The sequence below is a fragment of the Aspergillus tubingensis genome, assembly GCF_013340325.1.
Source record: "Aspergillus tubingensis WU-2223L DNA, scaffold_5, whole genome shotgun sequence".
Classification (NCBI taxonomy): Eukaryota; Fungi; Ascomycota; class Eurotiomycetes; order Eurotiales; family Aspergillaceae; genus Aspergillus; species Aspergillus tubingensis.
Window position 1 is genome coordinate 563,202 of NW_023336279.1, and position 25,063 is coordinate 588,264.

The following is a 25,063-nucleotide window of genomic DNA, read 5'->3' on the forward strand; positions in this document are numbered from 1 at the left end:
CGTCCTTGAAGAAATTGCTTTTACCTTGTACCTAAATACACAAGAGCAACATCTACACGATCTCATTCCCTCCGCATTCGACATTGTCCTGCTCTTCTCTATTCTTCACCCCCGTCTTAACCGACTTCCACTCCGGCACAAACGTTGCCAAAACCGCCACTCCCGCCAACGCAACCGAGATATAAAACGTCCTCACCACTGCTGCATTATACGCCTCTAACGCCTCTCCCAGATACTCTGCGGGCACTAGGCTCCTAACCTCCGTCGCTCCCGCAGCGGCCACACTGCTCGCATCTACACCCGGAATATTCCTAGCGGTTAATCTTTTCAACAGCTCATGCTGAAAGATATTCTGCGCCACGATCAGGAAAACAGCACCTCCAAGCGTCTGATAGAATATCATCAGAGCCGTACCAACAGGCACGTCTGTAGCGGGTAGTGAAGCCTGCATAGCGAGGACAGTTTGCTGCGCCCCCATGCCAATTCCAGCACCCATGATGACTTGGTAGCCAGCCCATTTTACGGTCCCAGTGTCCGGAGTAAAGGTGGTCATCAGCGCGGTGCTGATGAGTACCAGGATACAGCCCATGATCATAGTGGGAGTATAGTATCCCATGGCGGAGACTAAGGCACCGCTGAGAATGGAGATCACAATCAGCGATACGAGCATGGGAAGGTTCATAATCCCCGAGCGTACGGCGGAGGCACCTTTGATTACTTGGAACCATATAGGGAGCTGTTTGCGAGCAGATGTTTGTTAGCGGTGTTGAAGCACTATGTCGCTCTTCAAGAGCTAATAGGACGAGGGCTTACATAGTAAACGAGAATATAGAATGCGGCTCCAAGCATGGCGCTATATAGACCGCAGCTCCAGACATTTCGGTTCTCCGCTACCCTTGGTGGGATCATTGCCATTTCTTTCTTTTTGGCCTGCACAATGCAGAAGGCTACCAATGTGACCCCGAAGATCACGAACAGGGCAATAATGCGACCGTTGCTCCAGGTCCATTTTGCCCCACCCCATTCGATGGCCAGTAGGAGACAAATAATGCACGCACTGAAGAGTACTGTGCCCTCAATATCGAGCTGGTTTAATCGCTGTTTTAGTCGGCTGCCTTTCGTTGCATCAGGAACGAAAGTAGGAGAGGGCGCATGGAATAAGAAAAGGATGACCACGGCGCCGACTCCGCCCAGGGGGAGATTGATGTAGAAGCACCATCGCCAGGAAACCTTGTCTGTGAAAGCCCCACCCATCCTATAAACATTTACTCGTCAGCATTGACCTTTATACTTCTCGGAGAGATATATGGAGAAAAGGAGTATATCTGACAATGGCCCAGCCACGGCTGCAGCGCCCTTCAGCCCCCCAAGAATTCCCAAAGCCGTTGCCTGAAGCCGCAAAGACATGCTCGCAGCAATGAGCAAGATAGTCCCTGAAAGAAGCCCTGCAGCGCCTATTCCCGTGATAGCCCGTCCAAGTATCAAGCCAACCGAGGTGGGAGTTGCCGCCGACACGACGGATCCGATTTCGAAGATTACCAAATTTGTCATGTAAACCCATTTAATGGAGTACATGGTACATAGCCGACCGTGGAGGATCTGCGTGGCGCACATTGTCAGTAGGTAGACCGAGCTGTACCATCCCATGTCGTCGAGAGAGTGAAAATGGTCCGTGATGACGGGGAGAGCAGGTGCAAGTATCGTGTTGTCCTGTCAGAGCATCAACACATTAGCTTTGCATTTTCGTAATTGACGGCTTTGAAGCATAGAAACATAAAATTGTACCAGCGCAACTGCAAACATCACCAGATACAGCGCCAACAGTATCGCAATCTGGCCCCATTGTGTCGGTGCGTTCGTGTCGGTAGGGGTTTCGTGCGCGATTTTTTCGGAGTCACTAGGCCGGTCCTCAACGACGGAGGAATCTGCTGCAGAGACTAACATAATCTGAGAAATTGGGACTGGTCTGGAGATGCGCAGCGGCCTCCTTCCAAACGATCATATACGATGGGGTGATCGGGCGTCTGTGGTCGGTGGAGCGGATTTCCGGCCGGACTCGGATCTGCAGCTCGGTCCGCAGATGGAAATAAATCGATGCATTATCACCAACCGGACCGGAATGGGTGTTCCACATACAACAGGAGCTGAGCCCAGGTAACAAAAGAAGTCCCAATTCGCTTTACGTTATGCTCAATTGTTCCAATAATACATACTACTCCGTACATAAGCAATTCGCAAATATCCTAATCACCACACATCCTGCACCACCGCAATGCTACTACTCTACATAACCCCGGACTACTCTACTACTGTCCCTGGGAATGCTCGACCGTCAACTGCACTGCAACTGCCGAAGCCACAAACGTGGCATTGCTCGCAGCATTGGGAACGTCCTTCGCTACGGAGGCATGATCACCAGCCACAAAAACGCCTGGCACCGTGGTCTCCATCGTGACATCCTTCTGCTTGTAAATCCCATTTCCATCCAGCTCTAGCCCAAGCTGGCTGCTCCAGTCATTCGTAACGACTGTATCCGGCATATGCGTGAGAAACCCCATATCTATATAGCTGTTAGGGGATTCCCCTCCGTCTTCTTGTCCCAGCCAGACCCGCAGGGTGTCTCGCGAACCCTCATCAGCCGAAACAATTTGTTCGAACGAAAGGATTGGGCGAGATTCAATGATGAACCCTTGCGCTTCCGCACCGGCTTCTTTCACGGCGACCGTGGTGTCTTCAATGCCGTTGGTGAATAAGGTCACTTTGTCGGCGAAGCGACGAACCATCTGTCCTAGGATCAGACCCACAGAGGGATTCGCCTGTAGTTGTGAACTCTCTGCTACCAGTAGACCTGCATTTGCTGCGCCACGCTCCTCATACCCATGGCAGAAGAGGCAGTGGAATATGAGCCGGCCCCAGTTCTCGGCGTACCCGTCAATGGGGGGCATGATGTCGCGTACTCCCGTAGCGAGAACAAGCTTTGAACCCAGGTATGAAATTCCATCTTCATCGGTGACCTCGAAGCGGGTCCCTATACCGTCGTGGGGTAGCTTGCGTGCTTGGATGATCTTCTTGTTGATGATGTTATTGGTGGTGTATCTATGCAGAAGGGTGTCGTGGATGGCGGCGCGGAAACGTGCAGGTTGCACATGCTAACGGAAATGCAGGAGTAATTAGCATGATCGATTCTAGGTAGGCAAGAAAGGGAAGTAACCTACATCAAATCCGAGGACATTATGCATGTGGGATGTCTGGCGGTTGCGATATTCCTGGCTGTCGAAGAGGAGTACAGAATGTAACTTGCGGGATAGCGCCAGGGCCGTGGCGAGGCCGGCGGGACCACCGCCGATGATGAGCACGTCAGCTGTGGTGGCCATACTTATTTTCAGCTTGTAATTCTGTTTCTCCTTAATAGTTGTGGATTAATTAAAAGTAAGCTGATCAAGTCTTTGAAGCGTGCGAAAACAAGAGGGGATTGCTGAGTCCGTTAAGTAGGGCTTCAGCCCGGTTTGGGATCTCGGACCGCGGATTACCGTCACGTTACAGTACGTCTCCACTGTTTTCCGGTGCGATTCCGATGCAACTTGTCTTTCAGCTCTGCAGCAATGGACTTTGTATTTACCCTGTTTAATTTATCACAAAGTATGCTCTGCTGCAGCTCAGCCGCAAATCCGATGTTATTCTGTTTGCTTACCCTGGTTGTTTTTGCGTTAGTGGCACGGACACCGGCAGCTGGAGACCGGTTACCAACGTGATGGATGAATATATATAGTGTCAATAGGTACTACTACAATGCAATAGTGACTATTGACTTATCTAGTTTCAGTAACTAGTGACTTCATCTTTATCTTGATAGAATTCGGTGAAATCTTCCAGTGTGATAGTTCTACCTGCACAACATGAGTCGCTTTTCCTGCATCTTCCCTACCTTGACAGATGGGTATGTCCCGAAACCAGATCATACTCGTGCCGCGGGTCGGCGCACATACACAATCGACCTGAGCGGATGGAAGGCCCCAGGTAGTGAGACAGAATCCCATATCCTGGCAGCCTGGGGCCTCGTTCTATCCAGCTACGTAGGCACCGATGAAGTGGCCTTTTACGTGGTGCCCACGACTGGTCCGGATACGACAGCATTGGCCGACTTGAAGGTCGAGGGAGATATGTCTCGCCAGTCCCTCACTTACGCTGCCGAGCAATTGTTGCACCCAGCGCTCGTGGGTGCCGGCCAGGTTTCCGGAGAGACTGCCAATACCATCATCACCTTTGCGAAGGATATTGAGTCGTTATTTGTTACACAAACCGAGGTACGCGTGTCACCACCCGTAGTACAGTGGCCGGGCTGGGCTTCTGGACGCTGACGGACATCTAGGAGTCCTTCCTATCGTTGCATGTTTATCGTGATGAGCAAGGACACATTTCACTATCACTGACCTACTACCTATCTCTGTTGACCGACGCGCAGGCAGCAAATGTGGGTACTGCCATGGCCCAGGCGCTGGCCGAGGTAGGGACATGCGACAACGACAGGCTAATCAAGGACCTCAACCTTATGAGTCCGGCACACCTTGAGCACATCTGGCGGTTTAATGCTAATGTCCCTGGTATATGGGAAGAGTGTTTCCATGATGTGATTGAGCGACACGCCACTAATCGACCACACTCCCTGGCGGTCGATGCCTGGGACACGAAGCTTACCTACGCAGACCTCGTAAGGGAGGCACGCCTGCTCGCAGCGTACCTCCAGCAACGCGGCGTGGGTCCAGGCTCCGTGGTCCCCATTTCCTTCGAACGGTCGGGAGCAGCTCTGGTTGCTATGCTGGCTGTGTCCAAGGCCGGCGGTGCCTTTGTTAGCGTGCCCCCGAATCTCCCTGCTGGACGACTCGACGCCATCCTGGATGTCATCGAAGCACCGTTTGTGGTAACTTGGACGAAGTACGAATCGTTCTGGGCTGAACGTCTGCCTACGCTCCCTATCGACAACTATCCCAAGCCAGCTGCAGATGCGACGGTGGAAGCCCTCGGAAAGCCAGAGGACCTTTTCTACGTGATTTTCACTAGCGGCTCTACGGGCCGACCGAAAGGTTGCATGCTGTCCCATTCGAACTGGTTAAACGGTGCTCTCCGTAACGCCCCTAGTTGGAAGTATGGTCCCGAGAGCCGTGTCCTTCAAATGCTGAGCCACACTTTCGACATGAGTCTACTGGAGATATGCACTAGTCTGGGATCTGGGGCTTGTGTGTGTGTGCCGCGCACAGAGGAGATTGAAACCAGCATATCCGACGCCATCAACAGGTGGCAGGTTAATCATGTTATCATGACACCTTCACTTGCCCGCGCCTTGAGACCCGACGACGTGCCCGGGCTGAAGACAATGTGCCTGGGTGGTGAAGCCTTCCCCAAGGAGATAGTCACTATGTGGTCAGAGCGGATTAATCTCTGGCAGTTCTATGGCCCCAGCGAGTGTTCCATTAACTCGTCGTCGCGTCCGATTACACGGCCTGATGCGGATCCATTGAACATTGGTCCTCCCAACTCGGCTGCTTGCTGGGTTACAGATGTACACGATTACAATAAACTGGTCCCTGTTGGCGCTATTGGAGAGTTACTTGTTTCTGGGCCCATTGTCGGCATGGGATACCTGAAGAATCCAGTAAAGACAGCTGAGGCATTCCTTGAAGAAGTTGGATTTGTGGCGAAGGATGATCCCCAGTTTGGTGGATTCCGATTCTACCGAACAGGTGATCTTGTGCGCTGGAACTCGGACGGTACTATCACCTTCTGCGGCCGTGCTGACACACAAGTCAAGCTCAATGGCCAGAGACTCGAACTGGCCGAGGTGGAATATCAACTGGGGCTGGAGTCTGGTGTTCAGTATGCCATTGCCATGGCGCCTCAGGCGGGCCTATGCAAGAACAACCTCATTGCTATTCTCACAGTTAAGGGTACCAGCACTGGCAACCAGGATACGGCTGCCGACGAGATTCCACTGTTAGATCGCCGCGATCCGATCGTTCAGGAGACAGTGAAAAGGCTGCGTTCGCAACTTCAACACGCTCTACCGCGGTACATGGTACCAACCATCTGGGCATTCGTTGGGCGCATGCCCATGTCAGCCTCTGGCAAGATTGATCGCGTACAACTGCGGGATTGGGTACAGAAGATGAGCCAGGAGACTTTCGACGCAATCACTGGCCGCAGCTTGGAAGCCGAAGATCATGTTCTCGGCCTCAGTCGGTTAGAGCAGGAGGTTCAGCTCGCCTGGGCTGAAGCGCTGGGTTTATCCGCCCCCGAAGTAGGCCTGCAGCAGCCGTTTGTTGCGCTGGGCGGGGATTCCATCAAGGCCCTAGATGCCGTAGCCAGATGTCGAGCTCGTCAGATCAAGATTAGCATGGTGCATATCTTGTCTTGCGAAGGCGTCCGAGAGGCTGCCTCTTTGGCAGAAGTGCAGGAGACCCCTGCTCAGCAGGTGGCGGAGATGGCAGTGGATTACTCGAATCTCTGGACCCGGTTGTCAGATGACTACGATCTTGACAAGCTAGGTGTAACGCAACTTGAAGAGGTGGAAGATGTTTTCCCCTGCACCACCATGCAAGAGGGCATGTTCCTTGGCCAGATTCGTCGGCCTGGAGCTTACCACATGCGCTTCTTCCACCGCGTGCAGCTGAAAGGTGGTTGCCTGCCTACCGTGGAACGCATCCAACAGGCCTGGGCATCCCTTGTCGAAAGACATCCTTCACTACGCACAGTCTTCGTGGATGACCTGTCCCCAGAGGCCATATACCATTCAATTGTGTTGCGGTCGGTTCCAATGGAGCTTAGAATGCGTGAGGTGCCGCGCGACCTCAGAGCTGAAGCCGCCCTCGCCATGTTCACGGAGGAGCTTGTGCCATTTCGTGCCAATGCCCCCTTACACCGCATGCTTTTGCTGACCTGCCGCGGAAGGGTACCTTATTTCATGTTGGAAATCTCTCACGTCATCATGGACGGCTATGCGTTGTCTGTTTTCCGACGCGAATTCATCCGCGCTTGCTCCTCCAGTGCCCCCCTACCGCGAGGCCCAGACTACCGCATGTTTGCCAACTACCATCGCACACGACAAACCGACGACAGTGCGAGATATTGGACTAACTACTTAGCCGACTGTGTACCATGCCACATCCCTACTCATGCGGTGAGTGCACCGAGCGATGGCCCCCCTGAATGGCCTCGGACGCTGCAGCGGCGCGACTTCGGCTTCGACAACAGTGCGGCGTTCCTGCAGCGATGCAAAGAGCGCCAGGTTACACTCGCTTGTGCGATCCGCGCTGCATGGGCGCTGGTACTGCGCGCCTATACCCAATCACAGGATGTTTGCTTCGGCTACGTCTCGTCCGGACGCAACGTGCCGGTGCCTGAGGTCGAGACCATTTTTGGTCTGTGTCTCAGTATGCAGGTCTGTCGGGCAAGACTAAGCGAGGCTTCCACGATCGCTAGTATCGCCAAGAAGATACAGGAGGATTATGTCGCTAGCTTGCCGTTCCAGCACTACCCGTTGGCAGAGGCACAACGCGGGCTGAAGCAAACACACGGGCAGGGGCTATTCAACACGGCAATCTCCATGGAATGGGTGCCTCCAAGTGCAGAGGACGAGGACGCCTTACTTGATTTGGAGGAGATTCGTGAACAGGATGACCCGACTGAGGTGAGTTCGAAATCCAGCCTCCTGGCCGTACCCCTACTGATGACATGTAACCCGGCATAGTACGACATCGCCATTAGTGTGGATGTCCACGAAGGTCACATCAAATTGGGCTTCCTCTATTGGCCTAATTTGACGGACTTCGAAATCACCCATCTAGCCGAGGCCCTGCAGGGCGCCATGAACTGCTTTGCCTTCCAGCCCGACGAGGCTCTCAACACTCTCAGTCTACTGCAGGCAAGTGATGTTTGCTCCGCCCTGGCTGACGGTCCTACGTTGCTACCTCTAGAAGCCGTCCGCGGCAATGTGGTGTCAATGATCGACCGCTGGGTGACGCGCCATCCGGAAGGCGCTGCCATCGATGGATGGGATGGATCCCTGACCTACAAGGAACTGCATGAGCAGTCTTCCTGGGTGGCTCGCAATCTTCTTCATCAAGGCGTACAACTGGGAGACCGCATTCTGGTGTGTGCGGACCGGTCGAGTCGTACTGTAGCCGCCGTTCTTGGCATCGTGCGGGCAGGATGCGTGCTGGTGCTCTCCAACCCGACGGACCCAGCGAAGCGCCTCCAATGGCTGGCAAAAAGGTGCAATGCCGCCCTGATCGTTGCCGATCCTACATACGAAGAGCGGTTTGCGACTGCTGATGCCCGTGTACTATCAACGACCTCCGTCTGTGCCCCAGCAGCCTGGGACTACGAGTTCCCAGCCTTAGATGAACATGACCTCATCAGCATTCTCTTCACATCCGGGAGCACTGGCACCCCGAAAGGCATTCTGATGGAGCATGGCGCACTCGCGACCAGTGTGCTCCTGGGCCATGGCCGTACATTACGCTTCTCCCGCCACACCCGCATGCTGCATTTTGCCTCGTTGACCTTCGATGCTGCCCTGGCGGAGATCTTCACTACCTTGGCACATGGCGGGTGTATCTGCGTGCCTTGTGAGGAAGACCGTCTTTCTGATGTGCCTGGTTGTATCTCCCGCTTTGCGGTCAACATGGCTATGCTGACCCCCTCGGTCGGGAGGCTGTTGGAGCCAGGGGCTCTGCCAACATTGAAGAGCCTGATCATGGTCGGCGAACCGATGTCCCGGCTGGATGTGGAGCGGTTCGCTCCGGTTCTTGACCTCTACAACGGTGCAGGGCCTACAGAAACATCCATCATGGTTACAATCGCCGGGCCGATGAAACCTACTGATGAGCCAGTAGATCTGGGCTATGCTGTCGCTGGGGTCAGGTTGTGGGTGACTGAGGCTGAGAACCCTAATCGACTGGCTCCGTTGGGAGCAGTCGGCGAGTTGGTCGTCGAAGGCCGCTTGGTCACTCGTGGATATCTGGATGACCCAGCACGGACGCATGAAGCCTTCCTTCCCAGTTTACCATGGCTTCCATCACAACATGCCTTGTACCGAACAGGTGATTTGGTGCGGTATGCTGACGATGGTAGTCTACGGTATATGGGACGGAAGGACACGCAGGTCAAGTTGCGCGGACAACGCATTGAGTTGCAAGAGGTCGAGTATCATCTACGAAAGAGCTTGCAGCAAGCACAGATTGTGGTGGAGATGGTCGTTCCGGCGGGGAAGATGCGTGCTCAGGCTAGCCTGGTCGCTTTTGTCAGTGGGCTGACTGCGGCAGATGTTGAGTCGTCGTCTGCATGTAACTTGGAAGGAATGATATCTATCTCGCAAATTGTCTTACCCAAGAGTGCTTTTAAAGCGCTTGAGGAAGCCCTGCCCCGCCACATGATACCGTCGGTGTATTATGCCCTGGACACTATTCCGCTGTCGGTCAACGGCAAGGCAGATCGGCGGCGACTGCGTGAGATGGGTTCCTTGCTGCTAGCATCTAGTGCCGCCCATAAGAACACCATTGAAGGAATGAGCAAGTCCGTCAAATGGACGCCAGCATCGGAGCTGGAGCGGACACTGTTGGAGTTGATGGCTGCGACACTGGGACTCGAGGCTGAGACAATGCATGGCGATGACAGCTTCTTTGAGTTGGGCGGTGACTCTGTCTCTGCCATGAAGTTGGTAGCCACAGCTCGGGATAAATACAAGCTGTCGTTGAGCGTTCCCCAGATGTTCAGATATCCGACTATTTGTCAGTTAGCCGCCGAAGTTGGGGAACCCGCTGGGCAGTCAGCAAGCTCAGCTTCGTCCACAGCGGAGGAAGGGTTTACATTCAGCACGCCAGACGACTCTTCCACTAATGACGGAGTCGACGACGACTTCTTACAGCTGGCCACTGCCCAGCTGGCCCAATTAGCCCAAGAGAAGGGCAAGAAGGTGGATATTGCTGCTCTTCTGAAGCAGCTGCAGGGCGGTTCCTCTTCCAATAAGACTCCGTCCGTGTCTTCCTCATCTTCATCATCTTCGTCATCTAAAAGGAAGAAGAAGGCGGCCCTGGCCGAAGCAGCTGCTCCTATCTCAGTCCAATTTTCCTTGTTGGATGGTGGCGCAGATGTTCTGGATAAGGTCCGTGCACAGGCTGTAGAGCATTGCAAGATCCCACACGAGGATATTGAAGATATTTATCCCGCCACAGCTTTGCAAGAGGGGATGATAGCACTCACGGCCCGCACACCTGGGGTTTATACCACAACTTTGACCTGCGATCTTTCCGAGCAGGTCGATCTCGCACGGCTGCACTACGCCTGGGGTAAAGCTGCTGAGGCGCATCCAATCCTCCGGACCCGGATTATCCTGACCGACAACAACACGGCAGTGCAGGTTGTGCAGCGTGCGAAAGGGCTTCCATGGGACACATATTCCTTGCGAGAGGGCGACGTTCTCCCGGACCTAACGTCGAACATGACCTCTGGATCTCCCCTTCTGCGCCTGGCTGTAGTACACCGGCAAAATCAACCTCGGATGCTCCTGGTGGCCATTCATCATGCTCTCTACGATGGATGGTCGATGCCACTCCTCAAGGAGGCAGTTGAGGATGCCTACCATGGTCGGGACTTGCGGCCACAGCCCTTCACCCCATTCATCAAACACCTCATTGCGGGCAAAGTGGCGGCACAGGCCTTTTGGACCACGCATCTGGACAGCTTTGCAGGAGGCGTGTTCCCTAATTTGCCCGGCGTCGACCACCAAGTTCAGCCGAAGGAACGCCGAACCCGCTCACTGACTATGCCAACAGCGACCCCCAGAGCCCAGTATACTATGGCGACAAAGATTCAAGCAGCTTGGGCCGTGACTGTGTCGCGATATGCAGAGGATAATGACGTTGTCTTTGGTAGTGTTAGTACCGGACGTTCCGCGCCTGTGCCAGCGATTGATCGCATGGTCGGTCCCACCATTACGACTGTACCTGTTCGCATCTCGCTCGGTGACCAAGCAGAGAGACTCACCTCACTTCTGCAGAGGGTACAAGATGATAGCTGGGAAAGAATGGATCATGAACACCTGGGCCTACAGCATATCCGTCGCCTTGGTGAATCTGCTGCTGCCGCTTGTGGCTTCCAAACGCTGCTTGTAATTCAGCCGCGTGAACAGCCTAACAACAAATACCGTTCTACTTTGCTTTCAAGTTTGCAGGATGTGGCCGAACTCGAGGGCGTGGATACGTATCCGCTAATGTTGGTGTGTGAGCCTGACGGTGCCAGACTGCATTTGAGTGCCGTGTTTGATCCAGTCGTTCTGGACGGCGTCACGTTGGAGCGGATGCTCGCTAATTGGGAGCTCGTTCTAACCCAGCTGTGGAATGAGCCTGACATGGCAGTACTTGAACTTGATGCCGTGTCGTGCAGTGACACAGAGACTTTGATACGATGGAATACTGGAGAAAAAATTGCCGACGGGTGTGCCCATGACGCAGTGTGTGAGTGGAGTAGCCGCACCCCTCATGCACCCGCTGTCTGTGCTTGGGACGGGGAATGGACTTACGAGGAACTAGAGAGATGCTCTTCTCTCGTAGCAAGTCAAATCCTCGCACATGATGTATCCTCCGGAGACTTTATCGCTCTTTACCATGAAAAGTCCCGGTGGGCGGCGGCCGGAATTCTCGCGGTTTTCAAAGCCGGTGCCATTCTGATTACTCTCGACCCGGCCCATCCAACAGACAGAATCAAGAATATCCTGGATCAAGCACGACCGCGCCTCATCCTGACCTCCCAGTCCCTCCTCGATGTGGCTAGAAATCTTGAGACCCCGGCCCTGAGTGTACAGTTCGCAGCATCACAACCATTGCCCGAAGGATGGTCCAGTCTACCCACAATAAGCTCTACCCAGGCTGCATATGCCCCGTTTACCTCTGGATCAACAGGTCGACCGAAGGGGATCCCGCTTGATCATCGCGGTCTGGCGGCTTCAACTGCATCAATAGCTCGTTCTTGCCTACTCCGCCCAGCATCTCGGGTACTTCATTTTGCCAGCTTCGCCTTTGACGCCAGCATGATGGAACACCTGATAGCATGGCACGCTGGTGGCTGTCTATGTATCCCTGATGAAACCGCAAGGCAGACGGATCTGGCCAAGTGTATCCGGGATTTCAACGTTACTTGGGCTTTTCTCACACCTTCCTGCCTAAGACTAATCACCCCAGATGATGTTCCGTCCCTCCAAGCCTTGGGACTCGGTGGGGAATCTATGACGTCCGAGGATATCGCCATCTGGAGCCCGAGACTCCGCCAGATCGTCCAGCTATACGGGCCAGCGGAGTGTTGCATCGTGGCTGCATTGACTGAAGTGACAAAACCATCTGAGAATCGGTTGATAGGGAGACCCAACGCCTGTCGTTGCTGGGTAGTTGACCTGCAGAACCCAGATCGCCTAGCACCCATAGGCGCTGTTGGAGAATTGCTAATTGAGGGGATTACTGTCGGTCGGGGTTATATTAACGATCCTGACCGAACCACTCCGGTATTCATACGGCCTCCTAAATGGCTTCAAACACTGTATCCTGATGACCAAGAGCCAAAGCGGCTCTATCGGACCGGCGACCTCGTGCGTTATGCTGATGTGGACGGCAAGCTGGCCTTCATCGGGCGAAGAGACGGCCAGCTCAAGCTTCACGGACAACGTATTGAATTGGCGGACATCGAAGCTCACCTCCGTCCTCTAATACCTGCGACGCAAAAGATGGCTGTCGAGATGCTTCACAGTGCGGACAACCAGAATCTCATTTTGGCTGCCTTTCTGGAAGAAATGTCAACGTCACAAAAGCCAACAGAGCGAGAGGTTAAACTATTGCACCCAAGTCAATCCCAATGTGCCCTAGATGTTATGGCCATTGATAGCGCGTTATCTCGAAAGGTTCCACAATACATGATTCCCAGCATGTATCTACATATTTCGCGTCTGCCTCTAAGTGCATCTGGAAAGTTGGACCGTCGCCACCTGCGCGAGATGATAGCAGAGCTTCCACGCCAAAGGCTCAACGAGTACGCTGCTGGATCAGGCCTCCGCGTTCCTGACCGACCAAAAACATCCCAAGAGCAGGAGATGCAGGCTATCTGGGCCCGAGTATTGTCACTGGACCCGAACACAATTGGAGTCAACGACGATTTCTTCCGCATCGGCGGCGACTCCATTTCCGGGATGCAAGTCGCCACCAAATGCAATGCGGCTGGCATTCATATCACCAGTGCGGATCTCTTCCGACACCGTACCATCGAGCAACTGATATGCCATCTTAATTCTATCAGAACCACTGACTGCGCGTCAGTCTCGCTACCTGCAGAGCCGGTGGACGAATGGGTTGCTCTCGCCCCTATCCAGCAACTCTTCTTCGAAGTTGCCCCAGAGGGGCCGAATCACTTTAACCAGAGCCTGCTCCTTCGCACCAGCCGCCGGGTCAGTGTAGAGGAACTCGCCGGAGGCTTGGATATTCTCGTTGGAAGGCATTCTATGCTACGCGCGAGATTCTGCCGCAAGGATTCCGGCCAGTGGTTCCAGCAGGTAAAGTCCCTGGGTTCTGAGCCTGCTAGTAACTTTTACCGGTTGGCTGCGCACAACCAGATAACTCGTGAGTCGCTGCCAACACTTTTTACAACGGCTCAGATGGCATTGTCTATTCAGGATGGGCCGCTCTTGACCGTGGATCTGGTAGAGCTCGAGGACGGTAGGCAGCTCGTCTACCTGGCGGCCCATCATCTGATTATTGACCTTGTCTCGTGGCGCATTTTGCACGGGGAGCTGGAGGAATATCTCCAGATAGGCTCTCTCAGTTCCGCCACAGGGTCGGTTCCTTTCATAACCTGGAGTCAATTACAGGCCGAATACAGCGCCGAACACCTCACTCCCGCGCGTGCTTTACCTGGCTTCCAGGAAGCAAACGATGACTTCGATATCATGAGGTACTGGGGAATTTCTTCCGAGTCGAACACGTTCGGGCAAACCTCAATATCCCGATTTACCTTGGACCGCACTGTGACTGACATCCTCTTCGGAAGCGCTAACAAGGTGATGGATACTCGACCGGTTGAGATTTTGCAGGCCGCCCTCTGGTACTCTTGTAATCAAGCTCTCACTGACCGTCCGGGTCCAAGTATTTATGTTGAAGGCCATGGGCGAGAGCCTTGGACGGATGCCATCAACGTTTCGGGAACGGTTGGTTGGTTTACGACCATGTCTCCTCTGGTGTCCACTCCATGGGATCACCTATCACGGACATCAATGCGGGACTTCGTCGATGCACTCAGCTATATCAAGGACCAGCGCCGACGCATTCCGGCAAACGGATGGGCATATTTCACCTCTCGCTACCTGAACGACGAAGGCAGGGTTGCATATGGGCGCACGAAGCCGGTTGTGGAAGTTCTGTTTAACTACATGGGCCAGTACCAGGAGATGAATCGTGAGGGTGCCATGCTACAGCTAGCCGGCAATGACATCCAGTCCGGCACCGGTGCTTCAGACATTGCCGACAACGTGCCACGCTTTTCGTTGATCGACGTTAGCGCGTTTACTGCGAACGGGTGCCTAACCTTCGAGTTTACATTCCCGCAATTGATGCAGCAGGATGCTCGACTGGAACAGTGTATTAAGGAGTGTGAACGTACTCTCGTCGCCGCTGCTAGTTCACTGTCAGCGGAAGGACCCCGCAAGACGTTGACCGACTTTCCCCTTATGTCTGCACTCACCTACGACCAACTGAGCCAGTTCCTCGATCATACGCTACCTTCGCTGGGTCTACGTGCTCAAGACGTCTTGGATATCTACCCTTGCTCCCCCGTGCAACAGGGCATGTTGCTGGCCCAGCTGCGCGATCGGCAGGCATATCAGCAACGATTCAGGTTCCAGGTTATGTCTCGCGTGCCAACAGACCAACTTCCATTGGAAAAGGTGAAAGGTGCTTGGACGGAAGTGATCAATCGACATGACATCCTCCGTACTCTCCTTCTCCCAGTTTCAGATCACAGCCACTTTGACCAGGTAGTCATGGTCCCTGGTAGCCTTCAACACCTGGTTCGACTTAATGCGATGGACACCAATCCCGCAGATGGCCTACCTCACACGATCAACATCACCAGTGACTCGGCTGACACCATAATCTGCGAATGGAAAGTCAGTCATGCATTAGTCGATGCTATGTCGATAGCTGTCATTCAACGGGAGGTCAATCAAGCGTTCGAAGGTTCGCTGGGACAGTATCGAGATGTACCGCAATACGTGGATTACATTAAATGGCTTTCTCTGCAAGACAACACCGAAGCGCAGGCATATTGGCGAAATCATCTCAAGGAAGTGGAGCCATGTCTCTTTCCACAACTGACTTCTTCGCCGAACCCGATCAATCCGGAAGGTACTATCTCTGTCATTCGTGCCACCTGGACCCGCGATGCACGGATGGACGATCTATGCCATAAGCACGCTATCACATTGACAAATCTATTCCAAATTGTTTGGGCCGTTGTGCTCGGCGCCTACGTAGGCACGGATGAGGTTTGTTTCGGCTATACAACCCTTGGTCGAGACGTGCCTGTCGACGGGGTTGAAACGATGGTCGGTCCCTTAGTCAATGTTCTTGCCGCGACCGTCCAGCTTAAACAGGATGAGTCAATCTTGAACGCACTCCTCACCCATCAAAACCGTCTCACCAGTAGTTTGCAACATCAGCATTATGCGTTGGCAGACGTGTATGCCTGTTTGGGACTGGCCGGGTCTCAGCTGTTCAACACCATCGTATCGTTGCAAGATACATCTCACTTCGACGTTCCAGACGAGCGAGGGACCCGGCTCGAAATGCTACCTGCAAATGATGTCTCAGAGGTTTGTCCCCAAACTTGGTCCACGAAGCCCCCTATATTGTCTGATGTTAACATTCAATTCAGTACAATGTAGCCCTCAATATCGGTGTTGACAAATCCTCTATTCAGCTGGTCTGCAGCTACCAAACCGTATCTCTGTCCGCGGAGCAGGCCGACGCACTACTGCGAACGGTCTTTCATGTACTGGGTGAAATCCTGAGGGACCCCACCCAACGATTTTGTGAGCTCGAGGTCATCAGCCCTAAGTGTAAAGAGCAACTTGTGAAATGGAACGCTGGTATGCTTGCCCCAACCGATGAATACATCCATGAGAAGATCCAAGGCCAGTGCCGTATCCACGCTTCCCGACAAGCCGTTTGTGCCTGGGACGGCATGTTTACCTACGCCGAAGTCGACGATTTGTCTTCACGCCTGGCAGCACGGCTCATTAGAATGGGGGTAACCTCCGGGGACATCATCCCGATCTACTCACCCAAATCCCGATGGACGGTCATCGCCATTCTAGGCGTTCTAAAGGCTGGGGCTGCCTTCACGCTTCTGGAAACATCACATCCAATGGCTCGACTTCATATGATATGCAACCAGATCAAGGCTCCTATGATTATCGCACCAGCATCGCATGCAGTTCCAGCGGCCAATTTGGCTCCTATCTTAGTTGTGCTCGACAATATCACGTCCTTGGCGCAGGAAAAATTAGACCCCTTTCCGGGGATCGGTATACCACCAGCGGGAGAAGCTCTCGCCTATCTCATCTTCACCTCAGGTTCCACGGGAAACCCCAAGGGGGTTATGGTCACCCATCAGAATTTGTGCAGTAACGCGTCGATCATCACAACGTCTGTCAATATGACTTCCGACAGCCGGGTGCTACAGTTTGCATCCCATGCGTTCGATGGGTGTCTCTGGGAAATACTAGGTGCGCTGTTGGCAGGTGCTTGTCTGATCATCCCGTCCGAGTCAGAGAACAAGGAAGACCTGACGGGATGTATTGAGCGAATGGACGTCACTTGGGCGTTTCTGACTCCTTCCGTCGCAAGGATCTTGAAGCCAGAGACCCTTCCCAGTCTCTGTAACTTAGTCCTCGGAGGCGAGCCGATAGCGGCCTCGGATTTAGATATGTGGCGGGGACACGTCCAGGTGGTGTGTGCCTATGGCCCAACCGAAACTACCATCCTCGCTAGCACCACCTCCCCCTCCACCTTCCCCACGGATGGTAAGGATATTGGCACGCCGACCGGTAGCTCCCTTTGGATTGTCGACACGCGGAATTATCAGACGATGGTGCCTCTTGGAGCCACAGGCGAGCTTTTGATTGAGGGGCCCAACGTGAGCCAGGGTTATCTCGGGGATCCTGAGAGAACCAACGATGCCTTCCCAGATGCTCCACGCTGGCTGTCACAGCTCCGGAAATCGCCTACCAGGGTTTACCGAACCGGTGACTTGGTTCGGTTCGATACAACTGCGGGCACCATTCGCTTCGTGGGACGCAAAGATAACCAGATCAAGTTCCATGGGCAGCGCATCGAGCTCGGCGAGATTGAACATCATGCTCAGTTGGCTTTTTCGAGTGCCAGCACGGTCGTCGTCGATTTGATTACCCCTGAACAGCCTCAACAGCCGTATATAGTTGCATTCGTACATCTACCAGATGCAACTCCTGAAACTACCGAGACCATGGACACCATTTTGCTTCCTCCGTCCGAATCCTTCCGAGCAGACGCTCTGGCAGCGCAGAAAAAGATGCACAAACGACTTCCGCACTACATGGTCCCGGCAGCGTTCCTCCCTTTGCATCGGTTTCCTCTATCAGCCACTGGCAAAGCCGATCGGAAGCGTCTCCGACAATGTGCACTTGGTCTGTCTAGCCCTGATCTTAGTGCATACCGCGCCACGGCCTCGACGAAGCGTATGCCTTCCACCGCAGCGGAGCGCAAAATGCAGCTATTAGTTGCAAGTGTTCTGGGAAGGGACCCTACTGAGATCGGCATGGATGACAGCTTTTTCTATCTGGGGGGTGACTCCGTGCAAGCAATGCGGCTGGTTGCTGAGGGTCGTCAGCAGGGGCTTTCCCTGTCCCTACGAGCGATTTTTGACTCTCCCCGTCTACGTGACCTTGGCGACCAGGCGAGAAGTCCAAACGCAGATAACCAGCGAGTGTCGACCGCTTCATCAGCCGGTCTACGTGATAATCGCGACCAAATAGACAAAATAGTTGCAACTAATTTCCTCAAGAAGGCTGACGTGGCCGATGTCCTTCCCACAACCTCCTTCCAGCGCCACTGGCTAGACGCACAACTGAAGAGCTACATTGTCGTCGACATACCAGGCCCGATCGACCCGGCCCGTCTCCTTAGAGCCATGCATCGTGTCGTGGAGGCTCACCCAATTCTCCGAGTATCCTTCGTGCCTTATGAAACCACCACCTTGCAAATCATCCTCCGCACGGCAGCGGCCATGACCAATGTCGACGTGTCCACCACTACCGTCGACTTCTCCACCACCACCGTGGAAGACATTTGCCGCCAAGATGCAGGTGCCCAACTGCCTCCAGGAGTGCCGTACCTGCGCGTCATCCTAGCAACCCAAGACAAAGCCGACCATAAACTAATCATGCGACTTTCTCACGCCCAATACGATGCCGTCTCACTTTCCCTCCTCATGAATGATCTGAGCCATGCATACGCAACAGAGACTCACGCCTTACCTTCATCCCACTTCCCCCGATTCAACGACTACATTACCTACCAGCAAGCTCAGAGAGCCGATCCCACAGCGACCACATTTTGGCGTCATCTCCTCCAAAATGTCTCGCTCACCTACCTTAACCTCCAGCCAGCCGAGTCCTCGGCCAGCAATGGAACTCCGATTACACTTTCCCGCGACATTAACATCGCTACCTTCCCCTCACTTCCCAACGGTATCACCATAGCCACAATGGTCAAAGCAGCCTGGTCCTTGGTCCTAGCCCAGAAGACCGATTCTCATGCCGTGATATTCGGCCAAGTGGTTCACGGTCGGACCATTGCCCTGCCTGGGGTCGAGGGAATAGTCGGTCCCTGTGCCAATATCACGCCCGTTGTCGCACGCCTGGGTCTTCAAACTACGGGATTTGAATTAATGCAAACATTGCAAGATCAACACCGCTCTGCTATGCCATATGAGGCGCTGGATCTGGATGACGCGTTGGCTTATACGAAGAACTCGCCGGTCGGGCGTAGAGGGTTGCAAACAATCGTGCAGCATCAGAACAACGTGATGGTTGATGATATGGAATTGTTGCTTGGAGAGGTCAAGTGTGGGGTAGATGTCAGGGCAGTAGATCATGTGCCCAAAGAGGTATGGGTCTATTCGTCTGTTGATGAGAAGAGACCGGATATGTTGGAGGTGAAGATCATGTCATCGACGTTGGCGCTGGGTGAGGAGGTTGCGGAGGAGTTGATGGGTTTGCTTGTAGAGAAGATAGTGGGGTTGTTGAGGCATCCTGAGAGAGTCTGTGTTTGATTGGGCTTTGTTGAGGAGTCGGAGTAGAATTTGGACGGTTGTATATAGATTGTTGAATGAACATGGAGGCAGATCACGTACTACTATGGACTCCACTTTGACCAGCAGGATACTCTCCGCCCCTGCCCTCTATACTATATATACACCCCTTTCTCCTGCCCGACCCAACATCATCAACAACCCCAAACCACTCACTCAAAACGCAAATCCAAACCTAAACTCTTCTCACAACAAACTGCATCTTGAAAGTCGTCTCCCCATTATGCGCCACCTTCGTAATCCCCTTCCACTCCTCGCCCGTAACATCAACACTCCACTCCGTCCGTGTCTCCCTCCCGACCTGCTCCCACAGCCTCCTCCAGGAATCCAGATTATGTCTCCAAATCTTCGAGTCCAATTCATTCGCCCACACCTCCCGAGAATTGTAGTCACCCACATGCCGACCAACTACCATGGAACCGGCCTTCGGCCTTAGCAGCTTAATGACCTGCTTAGCCAGCTTGACCTGGGTATCCCAGTCGAAGAGATGGAAGAATGAGGCCGCATTGATTATGTCTACTTTCTCGCTGAGACGCCGGAATAGTTCACTGCTGCTGTCGAAGATGTCTCCGGTGATGAATTGGCATGCCAGGGTGTCGCGGTCCGCGAAGAGGTCGTATCCCAGTTCGATGAATTGGGGGAGCAGGTCTGAGCCGTAGATTTGAGATTGAGGGGCTCCTTGGTGCACCTGCTTAGGTTAGTAGGTGTCCTGGGAATTTGAGAGCTACGAGGGGGAAGTACGAGGTGTCTGATGTCCTGGCCCATGGCGCATCCCAGATCCAGGTAAACGTCCGAGGTGTCCTTCAAGCGGGAGAGGATCTCGGGATATGCGGAGGAATTGCAGATGGTGATATCAAGGAACCGGAAGGATCCGATGCATGGATAGGGGAACTATTGTCGTAAGCAATGATAGTGACTAGTTTAGAAAGGTGTAGACTTACGACTGCAAATGCGCGATCTCTCTGTTGTACCCAGTGGTATTCAGTATATATTTGCCTAGATCAAAGGTATACACTTACCACTTCTTTGACGTGATCAATGATCTTCTCCTCCGGGATCTTGCTGTATTCGGCAAGAATGGTACGCGCGGGCTCTTTGACCTCAGTCAATTCGGGCTCATACCAGCTGAACTGGCGGTTGACGCCATCCTGCGAAGGACTTGCCGCACTTGCGGTTGGTTCGCTCATGGTAATCTGCTGCAAATGGAAAGGGAAAGAAGTGAGATCTACGGTCACGGTTTCTTTCGGGGTTTCGGGCAAGAAGATGAAGACGAGGAAAAGACTGTGGCGGGACCTAACCGTGTGGTGCGGGGCCGCTGCCGTCGGACGTCCGATGCCTTCGGAGTTAAAGTAATGAATTAGTATAGACCAACAGAGGGAATGAGATTCTGTTAATAGATGTTGTATGAGTCTCTAAGTCGCCATCCAAGGACCTATCACAACAGATCGGACATTATTTCACAGAAGGTAAAGCGACAAAGACAGCGCCACACAGCCAACAGGGGAGAAACAAGCTTTCGCCAACCCTTCAGACCTTGGTGTGCAAGGGACTGACCCACTGCTGTCCAACGGCGTCCAGAATGTTCTTCCACCTACAACTGGCATGGCATATGGAGATTTGCTTCAGATATCTGCTCCACTACTTGCATCTAGAGACGGATCAGCCTTTCTACTGCGACCGTGCGTTTCTGCGCTACTTGAGCTAGAAAACTTGGACTCTTAGCTCGACTTTAGCCGAGATGCTCAGATGGCACAATGTCTACCATTCTTATGTGCTACAATCCTTCATTCCTTCTTGATATCACCAGTAATGCTCAGACCGTTTCTCGGCATTTCAAGCTGACTACCGGCATATGTTATCTCCAGCCCTGTACAGAATTCTGAGAATGCGGGCATCCCCGCTTATCGGAGTAGCGGCCGGCGGAGCTGCCCGCTTAGCCGAGCAGAGCTGAATACTGCCCTGAATCCGACCTCCATTTGTTCGAACAGAACATATGCATTAAGAGCTATAACAAGAGTAATACCATATCCTTCCATCCAGCACAACTATAAAATTCTTCAATATCATATAACCGCATCAATCACCCCTTGTATCCCCCGCGGAGCCCTCCGAAGGCCACCAAGGATCGGGGTTATCAAAGGATCTGCATAAGCACCATCTGCACACCATTCCGAATTCAGCGAGGGCCTCGGGGCCGGCAATATTTCATTTGCACATAAATGTCTCCGACCTCGCCTGGACGATCTTTTTTATTTTTCGCACACCACGCTCCATGCAACAATGGTCCGCATATGGCCCAAATCCGCCCATGACCAGCCATCGGACCTGGAAAAAGCGCCTCCCTCGCGCGACCCCGAATACCAGGTGAAATGGGACCCGGATGATCCCTTAAATCCGCAGAATTGGCCAGTGCGCTACAAATGGTGGGTGACGGTGCAACTAGGCATGCTCGCTCTAGCCGGCAGTTTGGGCTCCAGCATCACCACCTCTGCCGATGACACCATCGCCGAGTATATTGGCGTGAGCAGCGAAGTCGCTGTTTTCGATGTGTCCCTGTACATGTGAGTTTCCCCGTCGCAATACTCCCACCCACTCAATCAGCCACTAACCAATCCCAGTCTCGGCTTCGTCCTCGGCCCCATCATTTGGGCCCCCGTCTCCGAAGTCTGGGGTCGGCGTATCAGCATGCTCCCCGCCATATTCTGCCTGGCGATCTTCGACATTGGCACTGCGAACAGTCGCAATGCCCCAGCTATCTTCCTCACGCGCTTCTTCGCCGGCTTCTTTGGCTCCGCGCCCATCAGCAACGTCACCGCCGCGCTGGGTGACATGTGGAGTAAAGAAACGCGCGGCACAGCAGTGAGCATCTACGCAATCGCCGTAAACGGTGGTCCAGATCTAGGTCCCATTATCGGCGCAGCCATCATGGCCAATTCGAATCTCAGCTGGCGATGGACCGCATACATCCACGCGATCTGGGTCTTCGCGACCTTCCTCATGGCCTTTTTCTTCCTCCCGGAACTCTATCCGCTCGTGCTGCTGAAACGCAAAGCGCAAAGCCTCCGTAAATCCACCAATGACAGCCGTTACTGGCATCCCCACGAACACCTGCACCTGTCTGTCCAATCCATCGTCACGAAACAGCTTGCTCGGCCGCTGCGCATGCTCTGCACTGAACCTATCGTCACATGTATCGCTTTCTACGCAGCCTTCGTCTACGCCGTCATGTACCTCACCCTCGAAGTGTTCCCTATCGCATTCGAAGAACTCCGCGGCTGGTCTCCCGTCGTCGGTGCTCTCCCCTTCCTCGCCCTCCTAATCGGTGTTATCCTCTCCACCGGAGTCAACATCTACAACCAGTTCCGCTATAACCGCATCTCCGCGGCCGCGAATGGTGCACCCGTCCCAGAGGCCCGCTTACCTCCCATGATGTTCGGAGGCGTTGTCCTCGTCCTTGGATTATTCTGGTTCGCCTGGACAGCAACACCAGCCTATCACTGGATTTTGCCATGTCTGGCGGCATTCTGCATCGGAGCAGGGTTTAATTGTATTTTCCAGCAATGTTTGAATTTCCTGATCGACGTGTATCGCGTATATGCGGCTAGTTCAACTGCCGCTGTTACCTTCCTGAGAAGTATCATGGCGGCGGGGTTGCCGTTGGCAGCGAAGCCGATGATCAGGGCCCTTGGAATTGGACCCGCGATATCGATTATCGGCGCTGTGGCGGCAGTGTTGTTGCCCGTGCCGTTTTTGTTTGTCAGGTATGGGCCGGCGTTGAGGAGGGCGTCGAAGATGATTGATGGGCAGTGATTCGGCGTCTTTTGGGTGTTGGTTACCGGTTGATCATGTGATATTTGCATCAGCGAAGCGTATAGAATATACTAAATATGACCTGAGATGAATAAAACGTAAAATGTACAGCTAATATCATACAGACACATTGTAAACTAAGTAGTAGACGATTATATCCTCGCCTCCACCACCCCCATCTCCATCCCCTCATTCTCACTCCCCACCCAACACTTCACCAGTCTCAACCCCGCCCTGACAAATAACTGCGCATATTGCCTCTCCGTCCTCTCCGCGCCAGCGAAACTCACCATCATACTTAGATCCCCGATAGCAGCCATCAACCCGCCGCCTGTCTCCGGAATGACCTTCTCCACTATCAATAACACCGACTCCTCATCCATAGCCTCCCGTACTCGACTCAGAATCTTCACTACCTCGTTATCAGGCCAATCGTGCAACACAGTGCGGAGCATGTACACCCTCGCCCCCTTCACCGGCTGCTCGGTGAAGAAATCATACCCTTGGCTCTCTATCACACCATCAGGTATCTCCGCATCAGCGACAACATGCGCCAGATCCTGGAGAATAAGTCGTCCTGGGAGATCAGGGAACGCGGAGTGAAAGGCGAGAAGATCTTGGCCTTGGCCGCCGCCGATATCTACCAACAGTACTGAGTCGGGATCAGGGGATTCCATCTGGAGTTTCTCGGTGACGGGGAACAGATTGAACCATGGTTGTCCGGCTCGACGGATGGGAGATTTCATGACTGTGTTGAAGGAGGACTGGTAGTAAGGTTTTGTGGCTAAGTAGTCGAAGTAGTGGGCGGAGGTGTTTGCGGCGAATTGAAAGGGCGTGTTGGTTAGGGAGTTGGGGTTGGTCCAGTTGTTTTTGGCGAAGTAGTCCGGGAGGTGGGTGAGGAAGGAGTGGAAGTGCGTGCTGGGGCGTGTTAGTTGGTATCAGGATTGTTGGGGAGCAAAGGGGGAGGGGAGCAAGTACAAGTGGATGATTGCTGCTGCGAGTGGAGATGTTGAAGCGTAGGATGAGGACAGGGGAGTAGGTGTGAAGGTGTCGGATGTGTGTTGTTCGAGGGTTCCTATGGCGGAGAGGAAGCGCATGATTCGGGCTGGATGTTTTGTTAGGGTGTGCATGTGCGTCTGATAAAGTGGGAAGGTTGATCATACCGATGAGAACTGGGTCTGCTTTTCTGTCAGTGGCTATCTGGGCTACAGTGACTTTGCCGGTCTCATTCTGAGATGAGTGGTGGATGACTGCGTCGAAGAGCTTAAGGTCGATGGCTAGACGGAGAACCATGGTTTGGTGTTCCTGTTCTCTTATTAGTATCCATAGTTGTAGAGAATTTCAGGAAAGCATACCGTAAACAAAAGCTTGAACGTCTTCTCAAGCGGCGATTCGCACATCGCCTTCAGTCTATCGCTTGCAGACGACAGCTCCGCACGCTGCTGCTCATCTATACTGTTCAGCTCGCCACTGGCGGTGACAGCGTTGATGGACTTGATAAGATCGGAGACGCTCATTTTGCAGAACTTCTGAGAAGATCGTATTAAGTGAAAGGGAAGGTATTAACCTAATATTCCTCTGGTCTGATGATGCGCGTCATCACAGTCTTATATACGAGGAAGCTCGGTAGATCGGTGGACCGTCCCCGAACTAATTTGCCGACCCCGTCCCCGCGCCCGATCTTTATCGCCGTGGGTTCACCGAGGCCGAAGTGTTCTCAAACTCGATTGTAGCTGCTTAACTGCTTCTGTTGAGCATGTGGTGACAGGTCTGGCATCCCTAGTAGTAATTACATTAATGTAGACTTGATTGCGGG

General features: G+C 53.4%; 6 protein-coding genes across 6 annotated transcripts; 2 read left to right on the plus strand and 4 right to left on the minus strand.

Moving 5' to 3' along the window:
- Positions 1-52: 52 nt before the first annotated feature.
- AtWU_03514 (MDR family MFS transporter) lies at positions 53-1,944 on the minus strand (the record flags this gene model as incomplete). Its single annotated transcript, XM_035498626.1, has 4 exons — positions 53-736; positions 814-1,255; positions 1,331-1,710; positions 1,786-1,944. 4 exons carry the CDS (start codon positions 1,942-1,944, stop codon positions 53-55), a joined length of 1,665 nt encoding a protein of 554 aa, XP_035354519.1.
- A 362-nt stretch (positions 1,945-2,306) lies between these two features.
- Positions 2,307-3,374, minus strand: AtWU_03515 (NAD(P)/FAD-dependent oxidoreductase; the record flags this gene model as incomplete). The annotated part of the gene is made up of 2 exons (XM_035498627.1): positions 2,307-3,149; positions 3,216-3,374. 2 exons carry the CDS (start codon positions 3,372-3,374, stop codon positions 2,307-2,309), a joined length of 1,002 nt encoding a protein of 333 aa, XP_035354520.1.
- A 522-nt stretch (positions 3,375-3,896) lies between these two features.
- Positions 3,897-19,398, plus strand: AtWU_03516 (nonribosomal peptide synthase; the record flags this gene model as incomplete). Its single annotated transcript, XM_035498628.1, has 4 exons — positions 3,897-4,304; positions 4,370-7,681; positions 7,742-15,898; positions 15,961-19,398. 4 exons carry the CDS (start codon positions 3,897-3,899, stop codon positions 19,396-19,398), a joined length of 15,315 nt encoding a protein of 5,104 aa, XP_035354521.1.
- Positions 19,399-19,612: 214 nt separating this feature from the next.
- Positions 19,613-20,624, minus strand: AtWU_03517 (class I SAM-dependent methyltransferase; the record flags this gene model as incomplete). Its single annotated transcript, XM_035498629.1, has 4 exons — positions 19,613-20,125; positions 20,179-20,328; positions 20,379-20,399; positions 20,457-20,624. 4 exons carry the CDS (start codon positions 20,622-20,624, stop codon positions 19,613-19,615), a joined length of 852 nt encoding a protein of 283 aa, XP_035354522.1.
- A 1,093-nt stretch (positions 20,625-21,717) lies between these two features.
- On the plus strand, positions 21,718-23,247 carry AtWU_03518 (MFS transporter; the record flags this gene model as incomplete). Its single annotated transcript, XM_035498630.1, has 2 exons — positions 21,718-21,998; positions 22,056-23,247. 2 exons carry the CDS (start codon positions 21,718-21,720, stop codon positions 23,245-23,247), a joined length of 1,473 nt encoding a protein of 490 aa, XP_035354523.1.
- A 152-nt stretch (positions 23,248-23,399) lies between these two features.
- AtWU_03519 (sterigmatocystin 8-O-methyltransferase precursor) lies at positions 23,400-24,764 on the minus strand (the record flags this gene model as incomplete). Its single annotated transcript, XM_035498631.1, has 4 exons — positions 23,400-24,165; positions 24,226-24,352; positions 24,411-24,552; positions 24,603-24,764. The coding sequence occupies 4 exons, from the start codon at positions 24,762-24,764 to the stop codon at positions 23,400-23,402; spliced, it is 1,197 nt and encodes a 398-aa protein (XP_035354524.1).
- Positions 24,765-25,063: the final 299 nt, after the last annotated feature.